This window comes from Cervus canadensis, chromosome 3 (assembly GCF_019320065.1).
Source record: "Cervus canadensis isolate Bull #8, Minnesota chromosome 3, ASM1932006v1, whole genome shotgun sequence".
Taxonomy (NCBI): domain Eukaryota; kingdom Metazoa; phylum Chordata; class Mammalia; order Artiodactyla; family Cervidae; genus Cervus; species Cervus canadensis.
Window position 1 is genome coordinate 9,484,970 of NC_057388.1, and position 23,252 is coordinate 9,508,221.

The window sequence follows — 23,252 nt, forward strand, 5'->3', positions numbered from 1 at the left end:
CAACCTGTCATCTCCTGTTACGCCTAGAGAGCACCTACTGAAGGGAAGGCCCTAAACAGCCACCCTGTCTGACCAGATGGGCAGCTCATTCTGCAGATGTTCCTGCCTCTCTTCTCAGACACCTCAATTCTTGCGCAGCAGTTCCTTAGGTGAGCTGGCCAGAACAGGTTTTGAGGCTGTTCAAGTATCACATAGCAAAGACTCCCTCTCACAAAACTGGATCTGGTTATTGTCTCTGCATGTTGACCTAACTGCCCACAGCACAGACCAGTGCCGAACCTTCAATGTGACCCCATCCTTCAAGGGTACTAGCCAGGCACTAGTGGTAGGTTGATTATATCAGATTCCTTCCACCCTGTACTAGTTTATTCTTACTGGGGTTGATACCCACTCTGTATAGTGTTTGTCTTCCTTCCTAGAGCGTCTCTGGAATCCAGACCATCTGAGCGATTATAGAATGTATGGTTTACTCACATGGGATTTCACACAAAAATACATCACGCTCAAGTGATCCATTTTAAAGCAAAGGAAGATTTATTGTCCTGGAAGGATCTGGTAAGTCCTGACTCAACAATATCTTAGCCTTGTGATCTTGGCCAAGTCATTCAATCTCTTTGTCTCAGTTTCTCCATCTCTTAGGATGAGGATGACAGGGATCCTGTTAAGATCATGTGAGATGAAACAATATATGAAAAAGCCTTTTAGGTCCCATCCAGTGTAGCTTAAGAATGAATTCTGGATATGCAGCTGTAGCTTACAGTTATATCTTTAGAGAGAAGGGGTATTACTTGTTACAGAATTTCCCATCTGGTAAGGGAAAGAAATGTGCCTGCAGAAGCAACTGTGGCCCTGAGACTCTGGGGTTGCTTCCAGTGTTTGGGAGCAGATTCCAGATGGAGACAGCTTTTTGCTTTCTTTTCTCCGGCAACTTTCATGAACAGTAATCATTCCAAGCTGGTGTGTCCCTTTCATTGTTTTCCCCAAACACTTGGACTCTGTTCAGTTTTTGGTTTTTTTTTTTTTCCCAAAAGAACTATGTTGGAGGTTGTCTCTTTCTGGTATAAACTTTCCTAGAGATTCAAGAGTTTTTAAGCTTGAAACTGATCGCCCAAGTCATCAGCCCATGAGAATCAGTGTTCCTAGTAGAAGTTCTGCTTAATCCAGGATGCACAGCAAGTGGGATTTCTGGGGGACCTGACCCACGTCTTATAAAGGATAGAGTCTGTGAGCACCAGGGCTTTCTGAGTGACCTAAGAGTTGTGTTTCTAAGAGTTTGGAAGCTCTTTAAATATTCAAACATCAACTCATTTTTCCTGAGTTTTCCTTGAACATATTGAGCCAGAAAGTGTTTGGTTACGTATGTACTTTAGGCTTTTCTGGTGGTTCAGAGGTAAAAAAATCTGCCTGCAAAGCAGGAGACACAGGAGACATGGGTTCAATCCCTGGGTCAGGAAGATCCCATGGAGGAGGAAATGGCAACTCACTCCTGTATTCTTGTTGGGGAAATCACATGGACAGAGGAGCCTGGCAGGCTACAGTCCATGGGGTCGTCAAAGAGTTGAACGCGGCTTAGTGACTAAACAACAACAAGCAAAAGGTACCACTCATTTTAGCTTTAATATTCAAAAAGGTTCAATTTTCCTGTGTCAGACTTCAAAGGACAGTTCAGACAGACTATTCAGAATTTAAAGCTAGATGGCATCAGGTCAAATCATTAAAAACAAAATTACCCTGCTGTGGAATCAAGGCTTTCTAGGAGGTGGATGGGAGAAGGTAGAGAGGGTTTGGAGGAAAGCATCTCCTGAGATAGTCTCAGGAGGGAGAGTGAAGGACATGGGATGCTCCCTCCTGCTCTCCAGGACAGCGCGAGTAGGGCTCAGGGCATGAAGGCTGACAGCCAGGAAGGGACAGGCGCTGGCCCCCTAAGGATCATAATCTCAAGAGTTGTGTAGTGAGTAGGCAAAGGGTTCCACTGTGCCAGCACCAGGAGCTGACTTGGTAAAGTGAGAGCTGACATTGGGGGGTCAGTTTATATTGCCCACTCTTTGAGATCACTCCCTCCTGTGAGCTATGAGGAAATCCCACGGACCCTTCTCTAGCCAACCTAGAGTCACCCATGTGAAGAGCAGACCACAGGTAACTGCCCAGTCACAGTACATAAGGCAGGGATGGGATCAGTCTCTCTGAAGCTGAGCCTACTCAGGGAATTGGGGGGGACACAGACATTGTCTCATAAGCAGAAACCTACCAGGAATTGAACCAAAACAACTAGCCCAGGACTCCACCAGTGACAACTTTACTACCAAGGTAGGAGTCTGGATGCAGGTGGAATCAACTAAAAGTTTGCCAAAGTGCTAATGATAAGCTGGTCAAGAAACAGAGGGAGAGAATAAATTCACAAACCAAGATTACAAACAAACAAAGCAGCTAATGTCAAACAGACAACAAAATTAACTATAAACTCATCCCCCCCAAATAATTAGACTTTTGAAAAACATGTTTAGGATTATCAAAGAGAAATGAAGAGATACTATCCATAAATAAGAAGCTATGAAAAATTTAGAAGTTAAATAAGAAAATATAGAGAAGAGTGAACTGAAAATCTTAGAAATTATACATATACACACATATAAATATATACATAAATATATATATAATTTTGTTTTATGTGTATGTTGCATATATTATATATAATACATGTAGTAATATATTACATATGTATATTCATCTTATATGTATATATGCATATATTCAATAAGAATGATAAAATCTGATTATAGTAAAATAAGTTGTGTGTTGAAAGATACTTCTGAGGAATTTACCCACATTAAGCACAAAGGAAAAAATAAAAATATATGAAAGAAAAATTAAAATTTATAGTGAAGAGTTTGAGAGGCTTCAACAAATGTCTGATGGCTGTTTCAAAAAAAGTGAAGAGAGAAAATAATATTTACTGTGATAATGACAGATATTTTCAGAACTGAAAAAAAACTTGAATTCTTTGATTTAAAATAGAGAAAAATAACCAAAAAAAAAAAAAAAACCAAAAGAAATAAAGTAAATCTATAGCTAGATAGAGCATGCGTGTGTGCATGCTCAGTCGTTTCTGTCTTGTCTGAATCTTTGCACCCCCATGGATTGTAGTCCACCAGGCTCCTCTGTCCATGGAATTCTCCAGGCAAGAATACTGGAGTGGATTGCCATTCCCTTTTCCAGGAGTCTTCCTGACCCAAGGATCGATCCTGGGTCTCCTGCATTGCAGGCGGATTCTTCATCACTGAGCCACCAAGGAAGCCCAGATATAGCATAATGAAACTGAAAAACAGTAAGTGTAAATAAAAATTCAAACCCCCAAAGAAAAAAATCGCAAATAATCTACAAAAGATGAGGGGAGGGAACAGTATTCTCATTAGAAACAGCTAATGATAAAAGACAGTGGATAACATATTCAATATTTTTAGAGAAAATATTCATTGGCCTAGAAACTTACAATTAGATAAACCATAATTCAAAAGTAAACATTAAATTAAGACATTTTCAGAGATGTAAATTTCTAGAGGATTTATTACTAACTGATTCTAATTGAAAAAGTGATTACAGGATGAATTTTAACATGAAAAGTGAGCTTAGAAGGAAGACACATGGCTTAAAAAATTGGAGGCACATAAAGCAGTAAGGAAAATATGGAGGCACACAACTTGATAAATGTGCTGAAAACGTAATCCTCTAACTAAGACTAACCAGCAATAACAAAGTGTGTGTGTAGGTGTGTGTGTGTTCTGATAACAGAATACTAAAGCACTATATTTTTCACAGAGGACTATAAAGATATATATTAACTTCAGATTTTGAAATACAAGTTATTTTAAAAATATAGGGTATTCTATGAAGGGTAAAGGGATATATTCTAGAGTGCCCATGAGAGCAGGGGATATAAGAAAATGCAGATAATTTTATCAGTTTAACAGGAGGCAGGAAAACAGGAAAATAAACGAAGAAAAATGATAATAAATAGAAAATATATGAAGGAAATACAAAGAGAATGTAAATATATAGTAATCACAGCAAGTGTAAATGGATTAAACTCACTTGCTGAAAATCAGTCTATCATGTTGAATATATGCAGTTACAAGAGACCCAACTTAAAAAAAAAAACAAAAAACTGAGATTTATTTAAAATAAAGTATTGAAAAATATAATAGGCAAATGACCAAAGGGTATATAAGTGTTAATATAAAATGAAGTAAAAGAGAATGTAAGATAAAAAGCTTTAGTAGAGATAAAGAACATTCAACCAAGAAAATGTAAAAATAAATTTGTGAGCATTTAACAACATAGCCTTGAATTATATAGAGCAAAAACTGAATGACATGGTGAAATTGATGAATTATAAATTAAAATGAAACAATATGGTGAATTAACCATTCATTTAAAAATTTAAAACTTAAAAAATTCTATAAATTGATTATGATTATGTAGATATACGGCACAGAAGAAATTATAGATGTTACATTGTGCTTCTCTCTCCGTGGACAGAGAACCTTGTGGGCTACAGTCCATAGGGTCAGACATGTAGAGTCGGACACGACTAAAGTGACTGAGCACACACGCACGCACATGTTGTGCTTAAAAAAATAAATCTGATGTCCATCAATAGGTAAATGGATAAAGAGGGTATGGTATATCTAAATGTACACACACACATACACACACAATGGAATATAACTCAGACTTGAAGAATGAAATTATGTCATTTTTAGCAACATGGACAGACCTACAGATTGTCATACTGAGTGAATTAATTCAGAAAGAGAAAAGACAAATATCATATGATATCACTTATATGTGGCATCTAAAAAGATAATACAAATGAACTAATTTACAGAAGAGAAACAGATTCATAGACATAACAAACAAATTTATGGTTACTAAAGGGGAATGGGTTGTCATGTATGCATGTGAGAGTTGGACTATAAAGAAAGCTGAATGCCGAAGAATTGATGCTTTTGAACTGTGGTGTTGGAGAAGACTCTTGTGAGTCCCTTGGACTGCAAGGAGATCCAACCAGTCCATCCTAAAGGAGATCAGTCCTGGGTGTTCATTGGAAAGACTGATGCTGAAGCTGAAACTCCAATACTTTGGCCACCTGATGTGAAGAACTGACTCATTGGAAAAGACCCTCATACTGGGAAAGATTGAAGGCAGGAGGAGAAGGGGATGACAGAGGATGAGATAGTTGGATGGCATCACCGACTCAATGGATATGGGTTTGGGTGAACTCCCGGACTTGGTGATGGACAGGGAGGCCTGGCGTGCTGCGATTCTTGGGGTCACAAAGAGTTGGACATGACAGTGACTGAACTGGAACTGGAAAGGGGAATGGGGTGGGGGACGACATGGATTGGGAACTAGGGATTAACAAATGCAAACATATATGAAATGGATAAACAAGAAGGTCCTACTGTATAGCACAGGGAACTGTATTCAATATCTCATAATAACCTATATGGAGAAGAATTTGAGAAAGGTATATGTATAAGGTATATATATACATATATACACACACACACACACATCACTGAATCACTTTGCTGTATAGCTGAAACATTGTAAATCAACTGTACTTTGATTTAAAATAAACCCTCTCTCACCCTAAATCCAGACCATGAGTCCTGTCTGCTCAAGGGAAAGAGCCACACAGAGGGGCTGCAGAAGAAACCAAGCAGCCGCGTGGACAAGGACTACACCAAGAGGGACAAGAGTGGGCCTGCCTTCCCAGCTCATCGTAGGAAACACAGAGAGGAGTGTGATGACCACAGGGAAGGTGGCCTGGGGGGATTCAGTCAGTGAGACACAGCCCCTATGCAGAGGAGGGAATGCAGGGGAAAAAGAAAAAGAAATGCTGCAAGTGTGTGTGTGTGTGTGTACACGTGTGCAGGGGTCAGAGGGGGAGGGTTCCTTCCACTGTGTATTATTACATGAGAGGAGGAACAAGTGTTTCTCTAATACTCAGATTTTAAAAATCAAGGTTTCTCAATCTAATATATATTGAGTGCCTACAAAAGCAAAAAGCATGTGGCTGGGTGCCCCATATGCCACAAAGACGACAAACTCTCTTCTCATGGAGCAGCTGACAATCTGGTGGGACAAAAGCAAGAACAGAATCTGAGCTGAAAGGATGTTCATTATCCTTATGACACCGCAGTCAGCTGAGAGAACGTCAATGGATATAAATAGTTTTAAAACAAGTTCTTAAAGTTTTAAACACAAATGTATTGTGATATGTCTAATACTGTACTTAAGAGTTCACTGACTCTGTAACTTGATCCTAGTATCTGAAATAAGGATATTTTGAAAGCAACTGATTCTGTTCTTGCTAATCCTAAGAGGTGATGCTGTGAAAGTGCTGCACTCAATATACCAGCAAATTTGGACAACTCAGCCTTCCTTAGTAATCAATGTAAATAAATAGAGGAAAACAATAGAATAGGAAAGACTAAAGATTTCTTCAAGAAAAATTAGAGATACAAAGGGAACATTTCATGCAAAGATGGGCACAATAAAGGACAGAACTGGTATGGACCTAACAGAAGCAGAAGATATTAAGAAGAGGTGGCAAGATTACACAGAAGAACTATACAGAAAAGATCTTCATGACCCAGATACTCATGATAGTGTGATCACTCACCTAGAGCCAGACATCCTGGAATGTGAAGTCAAGTGGGCCTTAGGAAGCATCACTATGAACAAAGCTAGTGGAGGTGATGGAATTCCAGTTGAACTATTTCAAATCCTAAAAGGTGATGCTGTGAAAGTGCTGCTCTCAATATGCCTACAAATTTAGAAAATGCAGCAGTGGCCACAGGACTGGAAAAGGTCAGTTTTCATTCCAATCCCAAACAAAGGCAATGCCAAAGAATGCTCAAACTACCGCACAATTGCACTCATCTCACATGCTAACAAAGTAATGCTCAAAATTCTCCAAGCCAGGCTTCAACAGTACATGAACTGTGAACTTCCAGATGTTCAACCTGGATTTAGAAAAGGCAGAGGAACCAGAAATCAAATTGCCAACATCTACTGGATCATCAAAAAAGTGAGAGAGTTCCAGAAAAGCATCTACTTCTGCTTTATTGACTATGCCAAAGCCTTTGACTGTGTGGATCACAGCAGACTGTGGAGAATTCTTCAAGAGATGGGAATACTAGACAAACTGATCTTCCTCTTGAGAAACCTGTATGCTGGTCAGGAAGCAACAGTTAGAACTGGACATGGAAAAACAGACTGGTTCCAAATAGGAAAAGGAGTACGTCAAGGCTGTATATTGTCACCCTGCTTATTTATCTTATATGTAGAGTACATCATGTGAAATGTTGGGCTGGATGAAGCATAAGCTGGAATCAAGATTGCTGGGAGAAATATCAATAACCTCAGATATGGAGATGACACCACCCTTATGGCAGAAAGTGAAGAACTAAAAAGCCTCTTGATGAAAGTGAAAGAGGAGAGTGCAAAATATGAGAATGATAAATACTCTAATTTAAAATCAGATTACTGTTCATAATACATAGATTTTATACTTTAACCTAACACTTTCTAATTTGGAACCATAGGTGGCACTAACAGATCAAGGAATGGAACCACTTTCAGAATCCCAGGTTGGAAAGGATTTGTATGGATGTCTCAGCCACCCACAAGCTTTAAACAATTCTAGAAAAATAATCCTTCCTGTTCTTAACTTACCTATAAATCAACTTGATTGGACATTCTAACTTATACTTTTAGTATTAACTGTCATATTTGAGACTGTGTAACGATGCAAGCCTCTTTGCATTTATCTTGTCTAGTCTGTAGACTATGCCTCAGCATGCCATTTGCAAGCTGTTCCTAAAAAGACCAATTCTCTATTCAGAAGCTTTCATTCTTTTGTTTCCGTAACTTTTGTTTTCTCCAAGAAGAAAAATTTAGTGAAGTGAAAGAAAGTCAAAGTATTAGTTGCTCTGTCATGTCTCTTTGTAAACCCCATGCACTGTAGCCCACCAGGCACCTCTGTCCATGGGATTCTCCAGGCAAGAATACTGGAGTGGGTTGCCATTTCCTTCTCCAGGGGATCTTCCCAACACAGGGATTGAACCCAGGTCTTCTGCATTGCAGGTGGATTCTTTACCATTTGAGCCACCAAGGAAGTCATAAACTGGGAAACGAAATAGGCACCCAAGTCCAGGAAGCAAAGAAAAATGATTCTCCAAGGTTATCAAGAGCTCTGAGCTTCAGTCTCAAAGGACTGGAGGATTATTGGAAACAGTTGCCCCCTAATCATGGTGTCTTCATTAAATATACAAAGCATAGGTAATCCTATTCATTACAATTTGAAACCATATATTGTATGTCTTTTAAAGTGCATATAAAGGAATGGATGCCACAGGGGACACTCAGAAGAACTGGCTATCATGGGGGTGTGGTCTCTGAAGTTGCTACTACCTAGGACAACTGGTTTTCGTAGAATTTAAGGGATTGACTGTTTTGAAGCTTCAGAAAACCTCTGCCATAAACCAAAAGTGGAATTTTGCTTCAGGGAAGAAACAATCTGCCAGTTTACGCCCATTGTGTGGTGAGCAAAAGAGTTGTCATCTCCCCTAGGAGTATATTCAAATGAGAAAGTTCTCAGACACAAACAAAAAGCAAATAAATACTGTCAGCTCTCCATATATGGGGGTTCTGCATCCCGGATCCAACCAACCATAGATTGAAAACACTCAAAAGAAAAAAAAAATCCAGAAAGTTCTCCAAAGCAAAACTTATAAGTCATCTAAAGATTTACAGTATAGGGGAGGAACTGAGGTGGATGAACCTAGAGCCTGCCACACAGAGTGAAGTAAGTCAGAAAGAGAAAAACAAATATCGTGTATTAACATGTCTATATATGGAATCAAGATTGCTGGGAGAAAAATCAATAACCTTGGATATGCAGATGACACCACCCTTATGTCAGAAAGCGATGAGGAATGAAAGAGCCTCTTGACAAAAGTGAAAGAGGAAAGTGAAAAAGCTGGTTTAAAACTCAACATTCAAAAAACGAAGATCATGGCATCTGGTCCCATCATTTTGTTGTAGGAAGGGGGACCCCTTCCAGGGCCCGAAACTGGGCTCTTGTCTCACACTCGGAAATGAATTGTCCGAGAAGACACATGTGCTGACAAAGCAAGAGATTTTATTGGGAAAGGGCACCCGGGTGGAGAGCAGGAGGGTGAGGGAACCCAGGAGAACTGTTCTGCCACATGGCTCGAAGTCTCGGGGTTTATGGTGATGGGATTAGTTTCCGGGTGGTCTTTGGCCAATCATTCTAATTCAGAGTCTTCCCTGGTGGCACACGCATTGCTCAGCCAAGATGGATGCTAGCGAGAGGGAGTCTGGGAAGTGGACAGACACGCGATGTCTCCTTTCGACCTTTCCCGAACTCTTCCGGATGGTGGTGGCTTATTAGTTCCGTATTCCTTATCAGGATCTCCTGTCGTAAAACAACTCATGCAAATGGTTACTATGGTGCCTGGCCAGGGTGGGCAGTTTCAATCAGTGTGCTTCCCCTAACAATTTCATGGCAGATAGATGGGGAAACAATGGAAACAGCGACAGACTGTATTTTCTTGGACTCCAAAATCATTGCAGAGCGTGACTGGAGCCATGAAATTAAAAGACACTTGATCCTTGGAAGAAAAGCTATGACAAACCTAGATAGCATACAAAAAAGCAGAGACATTACTTTGCTGATAAAGGTCCATCTAGTCAAAGTTATGGTTTTTCCAGTAGTCATGTATGGATGTGAGAGTTGGACCATAAAGCTGAATGCTAAAGAATTGATGCTTTTGAACTGTGGTGTTGGAGAAGACTCTTGAGAGTCCCTTGGACTGCAAGGAGATCCACCCAGTCCATCCTAAAGGAAATCAGTCCTGAATATTCATTGGAAGGACTGATGCTGAAGCTGAAGCTCCAATACTTTGGCCACCTGATGTGAAGAACTGACTCATTGGAAAAGACCCTGATGCTGGGAAAGATTGAAGGCAGGAGGAGAAGGGGACAACAGAGGATGAGATGGTTGGATGCCATCACTGACTCAATGGACACGAGTTTGAGTGAACTCCAGGAGTTGGTGTTGGACAAGGAAGCCTGGCGTGCTGCAGTCCATGGGGTTGCAAAGAATTGGACGTGACTGAGTGATTGAACTGAACTGATATGGAACCTAGAAAAATGACACTGATGAACCTATTTGCAGGGCATGAATAGGTATACAGACGTAAAGACTGGACTTGAGGAGGCAGTTGGGGGAGGAGAGGGTGGGACAAACTGATAGAGTACCATTGACATATGCACGCTACCAAGTGTAAAATAGATGCCTAGTGGGAAGCTGCTATCTTACACAGGGAGCCCAGCCTGGCGCTCTCTGATGACCTAGATGGGTGGGAAGGGGGTGGGGTGAGAGGGAGGTTCAAGAGGGAAGGGACTTATGTACGTGTAAAGCTGATCATGTTGTTGCACAGCAGAAGCCAACACAACATTGTAAAGCAATTATCCTCCAGTTAAAAAAAATTTTAAATGTAATTCTGTAAAGCAATAATCCTTCAATTAAAAGATAAATTAAGAGGGGAATATTGTGTAGGTTATGCACAAAATGCATTTTATGTAAGTGTCTTGAGCAAGTCTTTTAACTTTCTGAGTATTTGCTCCTTCATCTGTAAAGCAGCCATGCTTTTTTCTAGCCCACAAGGTTCTTGGGAAGATCTATATGGGTAATAGTTGTAAAAGTATTTGTAAACTTCAAGGTTAACATGATAATCCCACTAAGAAGTGTATGTGGTAAATAAGAAGGAAGGAGAACATCAGTGTTACATCCAAGTGCTGTGTCTTACTTCCGTCTACTCATTAGAAAGAAATCTCTGCTTTCTTACTGCCTTATGAAACTAAAACAAACACATTCATATATATTTGAACATGAACTTTAGAAGAATATATAAAAATGACATACAAGTTCACAGGGATGATAGATGCATACAGAAGCAGAAAATTAAAAGTTTCTGAAAATAAGTTAAATCTTTAATAACATATAGTAAATTATATGTCATGTACTGTGCAATTTTATTAATACAATTTTATTAAACAGAACTTTATAGGGTGTGTGATTTTGTAAAACTTAGGGATCACATGAACCTTCTTGGAGTGTATGTGTGCCGTTTATGTTAACTGAGATTGTCTTATTAATATGGAAGTGCTCAAACGTCAGAAAGACAGGGAAAATTGTTTTATTCATAAGGATTTTAATTTTTTTGCTTAAAAGATTATCAGTAAGATATACTCTTTCAAAATAATAAGCAGGAGGAATATGATTCTCTTCCAAGTTAGAGGCAGGAATATAAAGTTAAAAATTTTAACAACAGCCACGATTATGTTTAGTCATAAGGGAAGAACTTTAGGCTGTTTTTAAAGATTAATTTGTTAATTAGGTGAACATCTGGGTTGATTCATCACTTCCCTTGATTAATTTATGAGATTTTCATCCCTATTTACTAAAAAAAGCAGTGAGTCATCCGGTGTTACACACCAGTGACAGCAAAAGTTAATTAGATTCTAGATCCTTTCACATTTCTCCCTTTAGCAATTCCTTGCTGCTTTGAGTGGAACCACGCACTAAGAGGGTCTGTGTGTTTTTGTGTGTGTGAGAGATACAAAAGTGAGAAGAATTACAAGTGACTGAAAAGTGAGTTTCAAAAAGATAAGAATATGTGCTTATATTTCCCTTGGTTGCGGCAAGAAAATCTGGAGGGATAAACAGAAACAGCCAAACCAAAAACCAAAACCAAACACTAATAAAAAAAGTTTTCTTAATGCATACTTTTTATAGGATTTTGACTTGTGAATCATGTGAATGTATAATTACATATTTAAGGAAAGGCTGTTTAATGTTATATTTAAAATGCATAACCAATAAGGACCTACTAGATAGCACAGGAACTCTGCTCAATGTTATGTGGCAACCTGGAGGGGAAGGGAGTTTGGGGACGAATCAATACATGTATAGGTATGGCTGAGTTCCTTCACTGCTCACTTGAAACCATCACAACATTGTTAATCAGCTATTAAAAAATAAATAAAAAATAAAAATGAAATAAGCTACAAGATATATTGTACATCACAGGAAATATAGCCAATATTTTATAAGTGGAATACAATCTTTAGAATTGTGAATCACTATGTTGTACACCTAGAACTTACAATATTGTTGAATATTGTATATCCATTATACCTCAATAAAAAATTGTCATTTTGAAGCAAAAAAGAAAAAGGCTGTTTAAGACTATGTTTTAAAGTGTCCCAAAATTTGATCTAGGAACAGGAATACAGAGATGCAGCAGTAGCTTATTGTAGTTAGAATCTTGGTGTTGGAGAAGACTCTTGAGAGTCCCTTGGACTGCAAGGAGATCAAATCAGTCAACCCTAAAGGAAATCAGTCCTGAATGTTCATTGGAAGGACAGACACTGAAGCTGAAGCTGCAATATTTTGGCCACCTAATGAGAAGAACTGACTCATTGGAAAAGACCCTGATGCTGGGAAAGACTGAAGGCAGGAGGAGAAGGGGATGACAGAGGATGAGATAGTTGGATGGCATCACCGACTCGATGTACATAAGCTTGAGCAAACTCTGGGAGTTGCTGATGGACAGGGAAGCGTGGCGTGCTGCAGCCCATGGGGTTGCAAAGAGTCAGACACGACTGAGCGGCTGAACTGAACTCCAAGGAAGAAGATACATGGTCTCTGGAAGGAAGCGAATTCAAGCTTGAGAAAGGAGGAGAGAGGCGGATGGATCTGGGGTGACTGGCTTGCTGGGAAGGCTGATCTGCTCTCTTCTAGCCCTACAATAAGACTGCAACCTTTCTTTGGCTCTGACCACTACAGATGGCGTTTGGTTTAGAGGCCCCTCCTTAGACATCCTCCTGTATATGCCACGTGATCTCAGGGGTATAAAATAGTATTCTCAGATGAAGGGGAATTCATCATACTAGTTACTAACCTCATTTCTTTTTTCACACTGCCTTTGTAAACTCTCAGTTTTCCTTCATCCTGTTTTCTTTATCACCTTTATTTTGAGGGGTATATTTTATCTTGTTCTATTATGCATTTATATGAGCTACCATAAATCCTTTCTGGAACTGGAGGGAGTAGGAATAAACGTATGCATGACTAACCTGAGAAAATTCTAACAGGTTATTTTCGTGGGAGTGAAATTACAAGTGATTTTATATTTATTTTTTCCAGATTTATTGAGATATAATTGACATATAACATTGTGTTAAGTCTAAGGTGTGGTGATTTGGTACATGTAAATATTGTAAAATAATTACCACAATAAGGTTAGTTAACACATCCATCACCTCACATAATTACATTTTTCTTTTCTTTTGTCATGAGAACGTTTCAGGTCTACTCTCTACAGGTGATTTTAATTGCTTTATGGTTAGCTTTCTGCATTTCCAAGTATAGATCCACTTTTAACAATGGGCATGGATTCCTTTCTTAATTAGATAATACTTTTTTTTTAACCAAATGTAGAGGAAAATATTTGTGGTAGAACTGATGGACTTTTCTAGCAGAAAAATATATAAGGCTAGTAGAGAAAAAAGAGCAGGAAAGAATGAGTAAGTTGTAGGACTTAGTTTTCCTTTCACCATGTGATTCTATGAAAATATAAGAGATATAGTATAAATATAGTGGTTTACTCAAAATGCATTTTAAAAAGAAATGCTACTGTTTTTATTCTTTAAAATTTTGTTTTTTATTGCAGTTAATTTACAATATTGTTAGTTTGAGGTGTACAACAAAGTGATTTTTTTCAGGTTCTTTTCCCTTTTAGGTTATTACAAAATATTGAGTAGAGTTCCCTGTGCTATATAGTAGGTCCTTGTTGGTTATCTATTTTATATATAGTAGTATATATATGTTAATCCCAAACTCTTAATTTAGTTCTCCCCTCCCTTTCCTTTTAGGTAACCATAAGTTTGTTTTCTATGCCTGTAGGTCTATTTATTATTTGTAAATTTGTTCATTTATATCATTTTTTGATTCCTTATATAAGCAATATCAAATGATATTTGTCTTCCTCTGGCTTACTTCACTTAGAATGATAATCTCTAGGTTCATCCATGTTGCTGCAAATGACATTATTCCATTCTTTTTCATGGTCATCTAATATTCCATTGTATGTAACTGTCCCATCTTCTTTATCCACTCATCTGTTGATGGACATTTAGGTGCTTCCATGTCTTGCCTATTGTAGATAGTGCTGCAATGAACACTGGGGTGCACGTATCTTTCAGAATTAGCATTTTATCCAGATATAAGCCCAAGTGTGATTATGCTGGGTCTTTTGTAGCTCTTATTTTTAGTTTTTTACAGAACCTCCATATTGTTCTTCACAGTGGCAGTACCAATTTTCACTTCCATCAACAGTGTAGGAGTGTTCCTTTTTCTCCACATCCTCTCCAACATTTATTATTTATAGATGTTTTAATGATGGCCATTCTGATCTTTGTGAGGTAATACTTCATCATAGTTTTGATTTGCAGGAAATGCTCTTCTTTTGATGTCTTTCTTCTGTATAAAATAATAGGCCATAAGACATAGCTTAAAGTCGGAAAATTTTGTCATGGTTCTTCTTTTTTAATAGTTGGAAGGTGAGTCACTGCATGGAATTAATGTCACCGATGTCATTTTAAATCCCCCACTGCTGTATATTTAGACTGCCTCTACCTTTATTTAGCCAGAATGAAATCCTAAAGAGCGGCACTGGCAGGTCAGAGTGTCTGTAGCCAAAGTCAATGAATATAAATATTTGTCTTTCATCTTCAAGACTACGAGACTTGGATGACCGCCCCGACCCCACTCCCCCGGCCTCGCTGTGCCCTGAAGCTCTCTGTGCCACTCTGCAGACCTGCTTCTCTCTGGGCCGCGACCGCCTTTCCTACAAAGGGTTTCTGCAACAGGATTCTTGGTAGTTTGATCTGGTAAATTTTATCTAGCAGTCTTGCCTAGTGCTAACTGTTATCTGAATCAGTTATTTCATTTGGGAGTTATAAAGTGGTGTTTTTAAATTCTACCATTTGGTTTCTGTTTTTGTTTTTTAGAATACAGCAATATACAAGGAGAAGTCACAATCCAATAAAGTAAAAATTTCTAGCCTGAAAAGTAAATAGCCATGTGAGAGCAAGAGTCTTATTTTAGCACACCGGGGAAAAGGGATTAAAAAAATCTAATTCTATAATGTCAATTTATGTCAGATTTTTACTCTGCAAGACAAAGAATCAAGGCTATATACAAGCAAAAGCATAATAATTTATTTGAATCCTGTTCCTTGAACAAAAGTAAAAATCAGACTTTAATAAGTCATTTCCTTCAGTGTTTTACAAGTCTTGTAAAAAACTCCATTGGTGATTGACAACCTAGGAGAGGGCACACTCTTGCTTTTGTGACAATCATCTTTATTATTCCATGGTACAAACAGCAAGAAGGAAATTTGGGAATGAAAATTTAAAAGTGTAGCAATTTAAAATTTAATAAAACAAAGCCTGCTGAAGATTTTACAAATAAAAGTTTCCACACTTGTAGGTCAGATAGGATAGTGTCGGTGCTGAGGAAAGGGAAAGTATAGATTAGAACTAATTGAGCTTTGTAGGAAACATGATACAAAAAAAGTAATTGGAAAGTCCCGTCCTTTTCTTTCTTCTGTCAGCACGATAAAGGCTGTCCTCTGGGAACTCTTGCCCCACCACGCTCCTCTGCTGCACAATGCATTGTGTGTATGCTGGAAAATCTGCGGTCAGATTTTTATAAATGACTTTATTCTGCATTAAAAGGACCAATGAGTAAGAGGTACTGGCTTGATTTCTTCACTGATTCCAGATGAATATACATTTCCACTGCTTGCTCAAAATGTGCTTTCCTTATTTCACTTAAATGCACTGCTTTGCCCACGAATGCTTACCTAGTGAAGAGACATGCAAAATATTCTACAGATTTCCAGGTCTACAGGTTGAAGAACCTTAAATTCATTCATTCCCTGCTACAGCTGCAAATAATGAGAACTTTGAACTAGTTCAAGTAAACTATATTTACAAGTCAATAAGTATAAAGAGTAAGCCATCACTCAATTCTGTAGATAATTTCTTTTTGAAACTAAAAGGTTGACTTACGTGAATGTCCTATGAGCAAGTTGGGTTTAAAACAAACTGTGCCAAGAGTATTTAAATGAGGTTGACAGACAGCATTTAAATAAATGCAGCCATGAATTCAATAAACAAATGACCGGGTACTAGAATATGAACACAGGCCAACTCACCAATTTGTTAAACACCAGTTCAGTTAGGTAACAGACATGTGTAGTAATGAAAACAACACTGCTAGAATAATAGTCTAAGAGCCAAAGGAAAAACATTTTGGCTGTGTTTCTATCTCACAACCAACTGTCAAATAGAGGTAAAGAAAGCAGTAAGTTACAGTTCTTTACCCCAAGCTGGGAATGCTGGAGATTCACTAACCACCTGTAATACTGCATTATTCATGAAATTGATCTCTAAATTCAATTGGACCTACAGAATAAAACCATAGATAATCAGGAAAGAAAAATGATTTCTGCAAGCTTAGGGAATATTTATTCTATTGAGGAATACCTGTTCTACTAAGGATTACTGATCTTCAGTTAAAACAAGCAAAGAGGAGCTCACTAAGCTATAAAACCTTTAAAAGACTATGTCTTATATTTAATCTCTATCCCTAGTACATAGTTAATGACCTGGAGATGTTTGTAGATTGACTGTAAAAAAAAAATACAAGTGAAAAACGGTTTCTGAAGAAATAAAAAGAAAATATTCTACCTGCTTGATTTTAAAATTTAGAATACGTAGCCACATCTGTATTCAAGGAAAACAACAGTTTAAAAAAAATGTACGTTCCCATTTAGGATGAGCTGGAAGAGAGAAAGAGGAGAAGAAAATTTAAAAGTGATACTAGAGAGGAGGGAGACAGGAGGAGACAGAGGAGGAGAGAAGAAGGAAAGAGAAGGCAGATTCAGAGAGGGAAGACATCTTAGGATGGAGGTCAAGTCAAAACAAAGACACACAAATGGAACTTCCTCAGAAGATGGGGAGGAATGAGGTGAGAAGAGAAAGGCCAAGGAGATGGGGATTGGGTGAAGAGGAAAAGTTAAAATTTTACATAACCTCCTTCTCCTGCCTCTGTAACTCAGCTTGCCCCTTGCAAAGTCGAGATCATGTAGGTCACGCAGTCTCAGAAAGTGGGGACTTGCAATACTAGGAACTGGAGTTTATCTCACTCACCCTGTCCTGCTCTTTGCAATGGCCCAGCGCCTGCAAACCTGCTTCATCATGCCTGTCCAGGAAGGCATCCCCCTCCCCATCGTGACTGCTGCTCCTGAGCAAGAAACCCCTTAGTTTAAACCAGCCTGTTGAGAACTAGTGTTGCCCACTACAGTCTGTCTATAAAAACTCTGTAATCCCTTTGTTTGGGGCTCAGAGCTTGGAGTGTTAACTCCTCTGGGCCGCCGGTGTAATAAACCTGAGTTCTCCAACTCTCCGAGAGTGGTGCTCGGTTTCTCGAGTACTGGTTTCTGCAACATGGGAAGCACTGGGGCTGGGAGTGTGTGTGTGGCGGGGGGTGGGGGGGGGGCGGTCTTGAGTGGACTGCCCCTGGAAGGAGCACGTCCTCAACAGCAGTTAAATAGTCCTTAATGAGCTTGAAAAAGAGCTTTTCTGCTGTATTTTCAACCTTCAAAGTTTATTTCTGAAATAAAATTTTATACTCTCAAGAAATTCTAGAGATATTGTTCATGTCTGAAAGCAGTCTAATTTCTGAGGATGATTTCCTTTTTTAATTTGAGGAATCATTTTTTTCACCAAGTCATTTTATTTGGTGTTCTGAAATTATAGCTGCCATACTCCACAGTTGAAAATCAATATTTATTTCATTAGTTGGAGACTTAAAAGATAAACCTCAAGTCTTCCTTTGGTTTGTTTGCAGGCTAACTGGAAAAATATAGAATGAAGGACAAAAAGAAAAACAAATGAATTTAAATAGGGCAAAATTTTTGCTTGGAAACAATCTTAAAATTAGGAAGCAGATAAAATCTTAAAATTAGGAAGCAGACATACTCTCAAAATTCTATATATTCCTTATTTTTAACAAAGAAAAATACCCTTTCATTTTATATTCCAGACAGTAAAGAGGGTTGGGTATCATTTTAGAGAGGTTTTGTTTAACTGTCCTGGAATAACATTACACTATGGTGCCCTATGAGATTAATATCATAATGCTACAAAGCAATTTTCTTTTCTTTTCAAACCGGAAGCTCCCAGCTCTGTCAGAGTCTGTTCCGAGTTACCTGACTCCCTTTTCTCCAGGTTCCTTGAGACAAGAAGGAATGCACTGATGGGGTCCTCTGAGGTGCTCCTGTCACTTATTCAGCCCTTAAATGAATGCACAGGTCCCCAGGGCTGGGTCTCCTCCCTGGAAGACCATTCCCAGGCATTCATCCACTGCTAGCTGTTATTTTTGGTATTCACCCAGAGGTGTGCATGAATTACTTTGCTAGAACTGTTTTCTTTTGCCAAAGGGGAAGTTCCCGTGTATGGTTATTGATGTTCTTTTCAAAGTCAATAAATGACAAATAAAGAAATGATGGAAGACGATTCGTGGCAGTTATGCCTGCAGGCAGTTACAGCCCACAAAAAAGGGAAGTTCATTTCATTATTCCAAAAGGCTGTTGGCGTAGTTTTTCCACCCATGGGAAGGGAAGGCGACTGCCTGTTGTCAGCCCCCAGGTTAACTGGATGAGCAGTTTCCGGGCTTTTCTTGGAGTGAGCCCAGTCCTTACCACGGTGGTTCTATTCACTTGAGAGTAGACTGCTTTGAGTCTGTGAGAGGTGGGCATTTGATGGGGACAGTGTTGGGCACGTTTTGCAGGGTTTTTTTTTTCCTGGTCCTATTTGTAGTGATCTGCCTGCCAATGCAGGAGACGCGGGAGACACGGGTTTGATCCCTGGGTCAGGAAGATCCCCTGGAGGATGAAATGGCACCCCACTCCAGTATTCTTGCCTGGAAAATTCCATGGACAGAGGAACCTGGTGGGCTACAGTCCACAGAGTTGCAAAATCGGACACGACTGCATGACTGAACATGAACACGCCCATCTGTAGTGATAGATCACTGGGCCTAAAACTACTACATGTGTGCTTAGCTGCCGAAGTCACGTCTGACTCTTTGTGGCCCCATGGACTGTAGCCTGCTATTCTCCTCCGTCCATGGGATTATCCAGGCAAGAATACTGGAGTGGGTTGCCATTTCCTTTTCCAAAAACCCTATAGCCACTGGAAAATCAGCAAGAGAACCAAGATGGCTTGAGAACTGGCCTAACGACCCCCTTCTTCTCCAGAAGTGGATTCATTGGGGGAAATGCTAGATTCTAGAGCTCTGCGTCCGGTCCACTGGCCCAAGTACTTGGCCCCAGAAGATACTTGTACGTTTGCCTGTTTTATTTCTTAGAGCTGTTTTCAGGTGGGAAAGTGTGTTCACATGTAGGGGAGCTATAATTTTCTGTTTTTAATGCATTTTTTTTCTTCTGAACCTTTCAATAAACTCTGGGGACAGCAGGGACTGAATGCTGAGCCCTCTCAACATAGCATCATCAAACACAAGTTCATACTTACTCTGGATGATCTTGCTGTTGGGCAGGGATGTGCTGAATAACTTCGTAAATTGTACTGTGCAGATCTTGCCCTGGTACACCATCAGAGGCTGGAACAGATCTCGTGGGCATCTAGAAAATAGAGCACATTAAAATAATTGGCAGACTAGCAAATGGAATTTCCACTTCGCTACACAGCTGAAAACAACTGGAAGAGGTGATGATGAGAGAATTAGAACTGTTTAACTTCCCTTCATGGCCTTCCCTGGTGGCTCAGTGGTAAAGAATCCACCTGCCAATGCAGAAGATGTGAGTTTGATTCCTGGGTAGGGAAGAGCCCCTGGAGGAGGGCATGGCAACCCACTCCAGTATTCTTGCCTGGGAAAACCCATAAACAGAGAAGCCTGATGGGCTACAGTCCATGCGGTGGCAAAAGAGTAGGATATGGCTTAGCGACTAAACAATAACAACTTCCCTTCAATATCCATTTCTTCCTTGCTACAGTTCCTTTCACTTAGACTATAGTAGTTTGTGCAGTGGCACAGCTATGAGGTCAGAAGAGGAATAGCTGGGCAAACTATCACTTTTTTCCTCCATTTAAGCAAAAAGCTGGCAGTACTGTATAGGAAGTGCAATAGAAAGAAAAAAATAGCAAAGGGGAAGATATCAGGATAGCTTAGAATCAAAGAGCATATATTACTATCCTTTATATTATATCTCAGTCTTAGCTTTTTGATACTAATTGCCAATCATGTGTGCAAAGGTGGTTTAGGAAAAAGAATAATGTATAGCCAGAAGCCCTCATCACGTGGCAAGTTAGTAAAGACAGTACCAAGAAATATCGAACATACAAGGGAAGATGGTTTGGTTTGAATGCAGTAATGGGCTTTAAAGGTAAAGACTTAAAATGGAATACTGGATGTTTTTATTCAACAAAATAAAACATACTATAAAAGCTTGTGAATTAAAAAAAGATAAAGGCTTGGATGAATGTGGAAAGTATAGTAGCACATGCTTGGTTAAGATCAACATGTATTTTATTATTGCAAGTGGCGTTTTTGTTTCATTAACTCCTATTTCTTATATTTGATGCTGCTACTCTTATAAATACTTCCCAAGTCTTTTGCTAAAGTCTGGCTCCCCTCCTCATCCCAACTCATCCTATGTTCATTGTACTTGTGGCCACTTTCAGTCCTTTGTATATATATAGTCCTACCCGTAGAGGACTCTTTGCACTATATAGATCATCTGAAGAGTTCTTTATTTCATCCCCATTTGACTTGCCAGATCACTTTGGAACATCTTAGCTTCAGGTTTTTCTGGAAACTTCCTATTTCCATTCTACTTGTTAAAGCTTTCACAACAGTCCTAGGCTATGTGATTTGATTCATCCCATCATTTTTGTGTCAAGGGAACTTTGGTTCAGAGTCTGGACTTAAGATCAAGTCTTGATTTTCTTTGGTAGAGAGGTATTCAGGGGCTATGATAAAAACAATCTACAGGCTTCTCTGCTGGTCCAGTGGTTAAGACTTTGCCTACCAATACAGTGGGTGCAGGTCCTATTCCTGGTCAGGGGCTAAGATCCCACATGCCTCATGGCCAAACATCGAAACGTAAAACAGAAGCAATATTGTAACAAATTTAATAAACACTTTAAAAATGGTCCACATCAAAAAAAGTCTTTAAAAATTTTTTTAAAAAGCAATCTATATAGAAAATGACTAACTTACTCACGTAACCTAATACTAGAGCTGTTAGCAAGTAATAAATTTGTTCATTCTATGCCATTGCTTTCTGTACAATTCCCAAAAAGAAGTGCTAAATGGACAAAGAAAAGTATAGCAAGTAGACAGAGGAGTATTCATCTGTTCATGTATCACGAGAAACTAAAAGATGGATTCCGATTTTTGAAAAATCATAAAGTTAGTAATTCATTCCCCTTCGTAACTTCAATTTTGAGATCTTGGTCATGTTATTATTATTCCTTTCTCAAAGCCATTGCATTCAGCTGCTAATCTTCACACAATTCTGGCTGCTTCTAACGTGGATCCTTTTCCTCTTCCTCCTTGGGTTGTTCGTGTTGGTTTCTCACTTCTTCCCAAAGCACCTGGATCTGCCAATGAAAGACCTCAGCTGATTCCTCAGGAGTTTTCATCTCTGAAGATGGGTATGGTTCCAAATCGAGTTATTCCACTTATGACAGATTCCCTGGTGGCTCAGATGGTAAAAAAATCTGCTTGCAATGCAGGAGACCTGGGTTTGATCCCTGGGTTGGGAAGATCCCCTGGAGGAGGGAATGGTTACCCACTCCAGTATTCCTGCCTGGAGAATCCCATGGACAAAGGAGCCTGGCAGGCCACAGTCCATAAGGTCACAAAGAGTTGGACATGACTAGGTGGCTAACACTTTCACTTTTCTGGTATGTAATCAAGCATTCATTTCTTGGCCTTAGGTTCTTTAGAACTGTAGCATTTTGAGCAAACAGAGGTCCTCTCAATACAATCTTAAAACTGAGTACTGGTTAATTGCAAGTATAAATTTAAAGTTTCTTACATAGAACTCACCCCTTTCCAATGCATTCCTAGGAATAAAATATGACTTCAAAATTCATTTCCAGGCCTTATCAGGCTTCAGTTTTCTGCTTTTCCATTTTAAAGACATGCCTGAGAGGGGTGCTTGCTGTCATGATAAGGAGCTGTCTCTGAAATAACTGATCCACCAAATTATTTGTTTTTGTCTTTTTGGTTGTAGAAGTGAACGGTGAGCCTATCCTGCCTGAGACTGAACAGGACATTGCAAAGATTGTGCAATGCAGTTTTGCCCTTTACCTGTGACGACGTGGACACTGGTGCTATGACTCACCCACAAGAAGATGAAATTCCATCATTCCCCCTCCATTACTCACTGGCATTTGAGAAATAAAGCCTGTGGCCAGGTAACTTGCTGGATGAACCTCAGAACCTTAGAATTCTCTGAACAAGTGAGACAACCAATCCTAAATGGCAAATAGCTTTTAAAAATGGAAATGAAAATGCCCAGGCAAGTAGTTCATTGCAGGGGCCCCTTTCTTAGATGAACTATCACAGGGGCATAAGGAAACAGGAAAGATCAATTGTATATAAATCTATAAAAATGTTAATGAGCTGATTAGCTCAGAGAAACATTCTATTTGTCTCTTAAACAAAATTGATTGCTTCAAAGACCTTGTCTGTGCAGACTGGAAAAGAAAAAAAAAGCTTCAACTGTATAAAAGTTCTCTTGCACCTTCAGAAAAAATTAAAATACGTACCTGCATATTTTGGGTTTCTACACTACCTTTCTTCTGAAGGGCATAAAGTACCTGTATAATCAATTGTCTCTGCAATGTCCTCAGGAGATATGAGGGGGAATTAAAGGGGAAGCTGAATGACAGAGACAGTCAGTGAAGAGACAGTCCACAGTCATCAAAGTGATGCAGAATGATTTAAACCAGGGTCTCTCCGTCCCTTTTTTATTCAATTCTTTTGACCT

At 39.1% G+C, this 23,252-nt stretch overlaps 1 protein-coding gene and 1 long non-coding RNA gene across 8 annotated transcripts in view; one reads left to right on the top strand and one right to left on the bottom strand.

Moving 5' to 3' along the window:
- The first annotated feature begins 471 nt into the window (after positions 1–471).
- On the top strand, positions 472–23,192 carry LOC122438096. The gene is made up of 3 exons (XR_006268447.1): positions 472–555; positions 21,847–21,909; positions 22,494–23,192. It is a non-coding gene; the product is annotated as an uncharacterized LOC122438096 (long non-coding RNA).
- Positions 15,356–23,252, bottom strand: part of HEPACAM2 (HEPACAM family member 2) — a 59,725-nt gene continuing 51,828 nt past the window's right edge. For 3 of the 7 annotated variants that reach the window (XR_006268446.1, XM_043462595.1, XM_043462596.1), the window contains exons 9-10: positions 19,765–19,874; positions 15,356–15,857 (exon numbers count right to left, since the gene is read on the bottom strand). Coding sequence is in view for 5 of the 7 variants with exons in the window: in XM_043462595.1 (XP_043318530.1) it covers positions 15,773–15,857; positions 19,765–19,874 (195 nt within the window). In the remaining 2 variants the exon portion in view is untranslated. Of the gene's footprint in view, positions 16,029–19,760; positions 19,875–23,252 lie in introns of those variants that run through there. The other 4 variants (XR_006268445.1, XM_043462597.1, XM_043462599.1 and 1 more) reach the window with 2 other exon arrangements.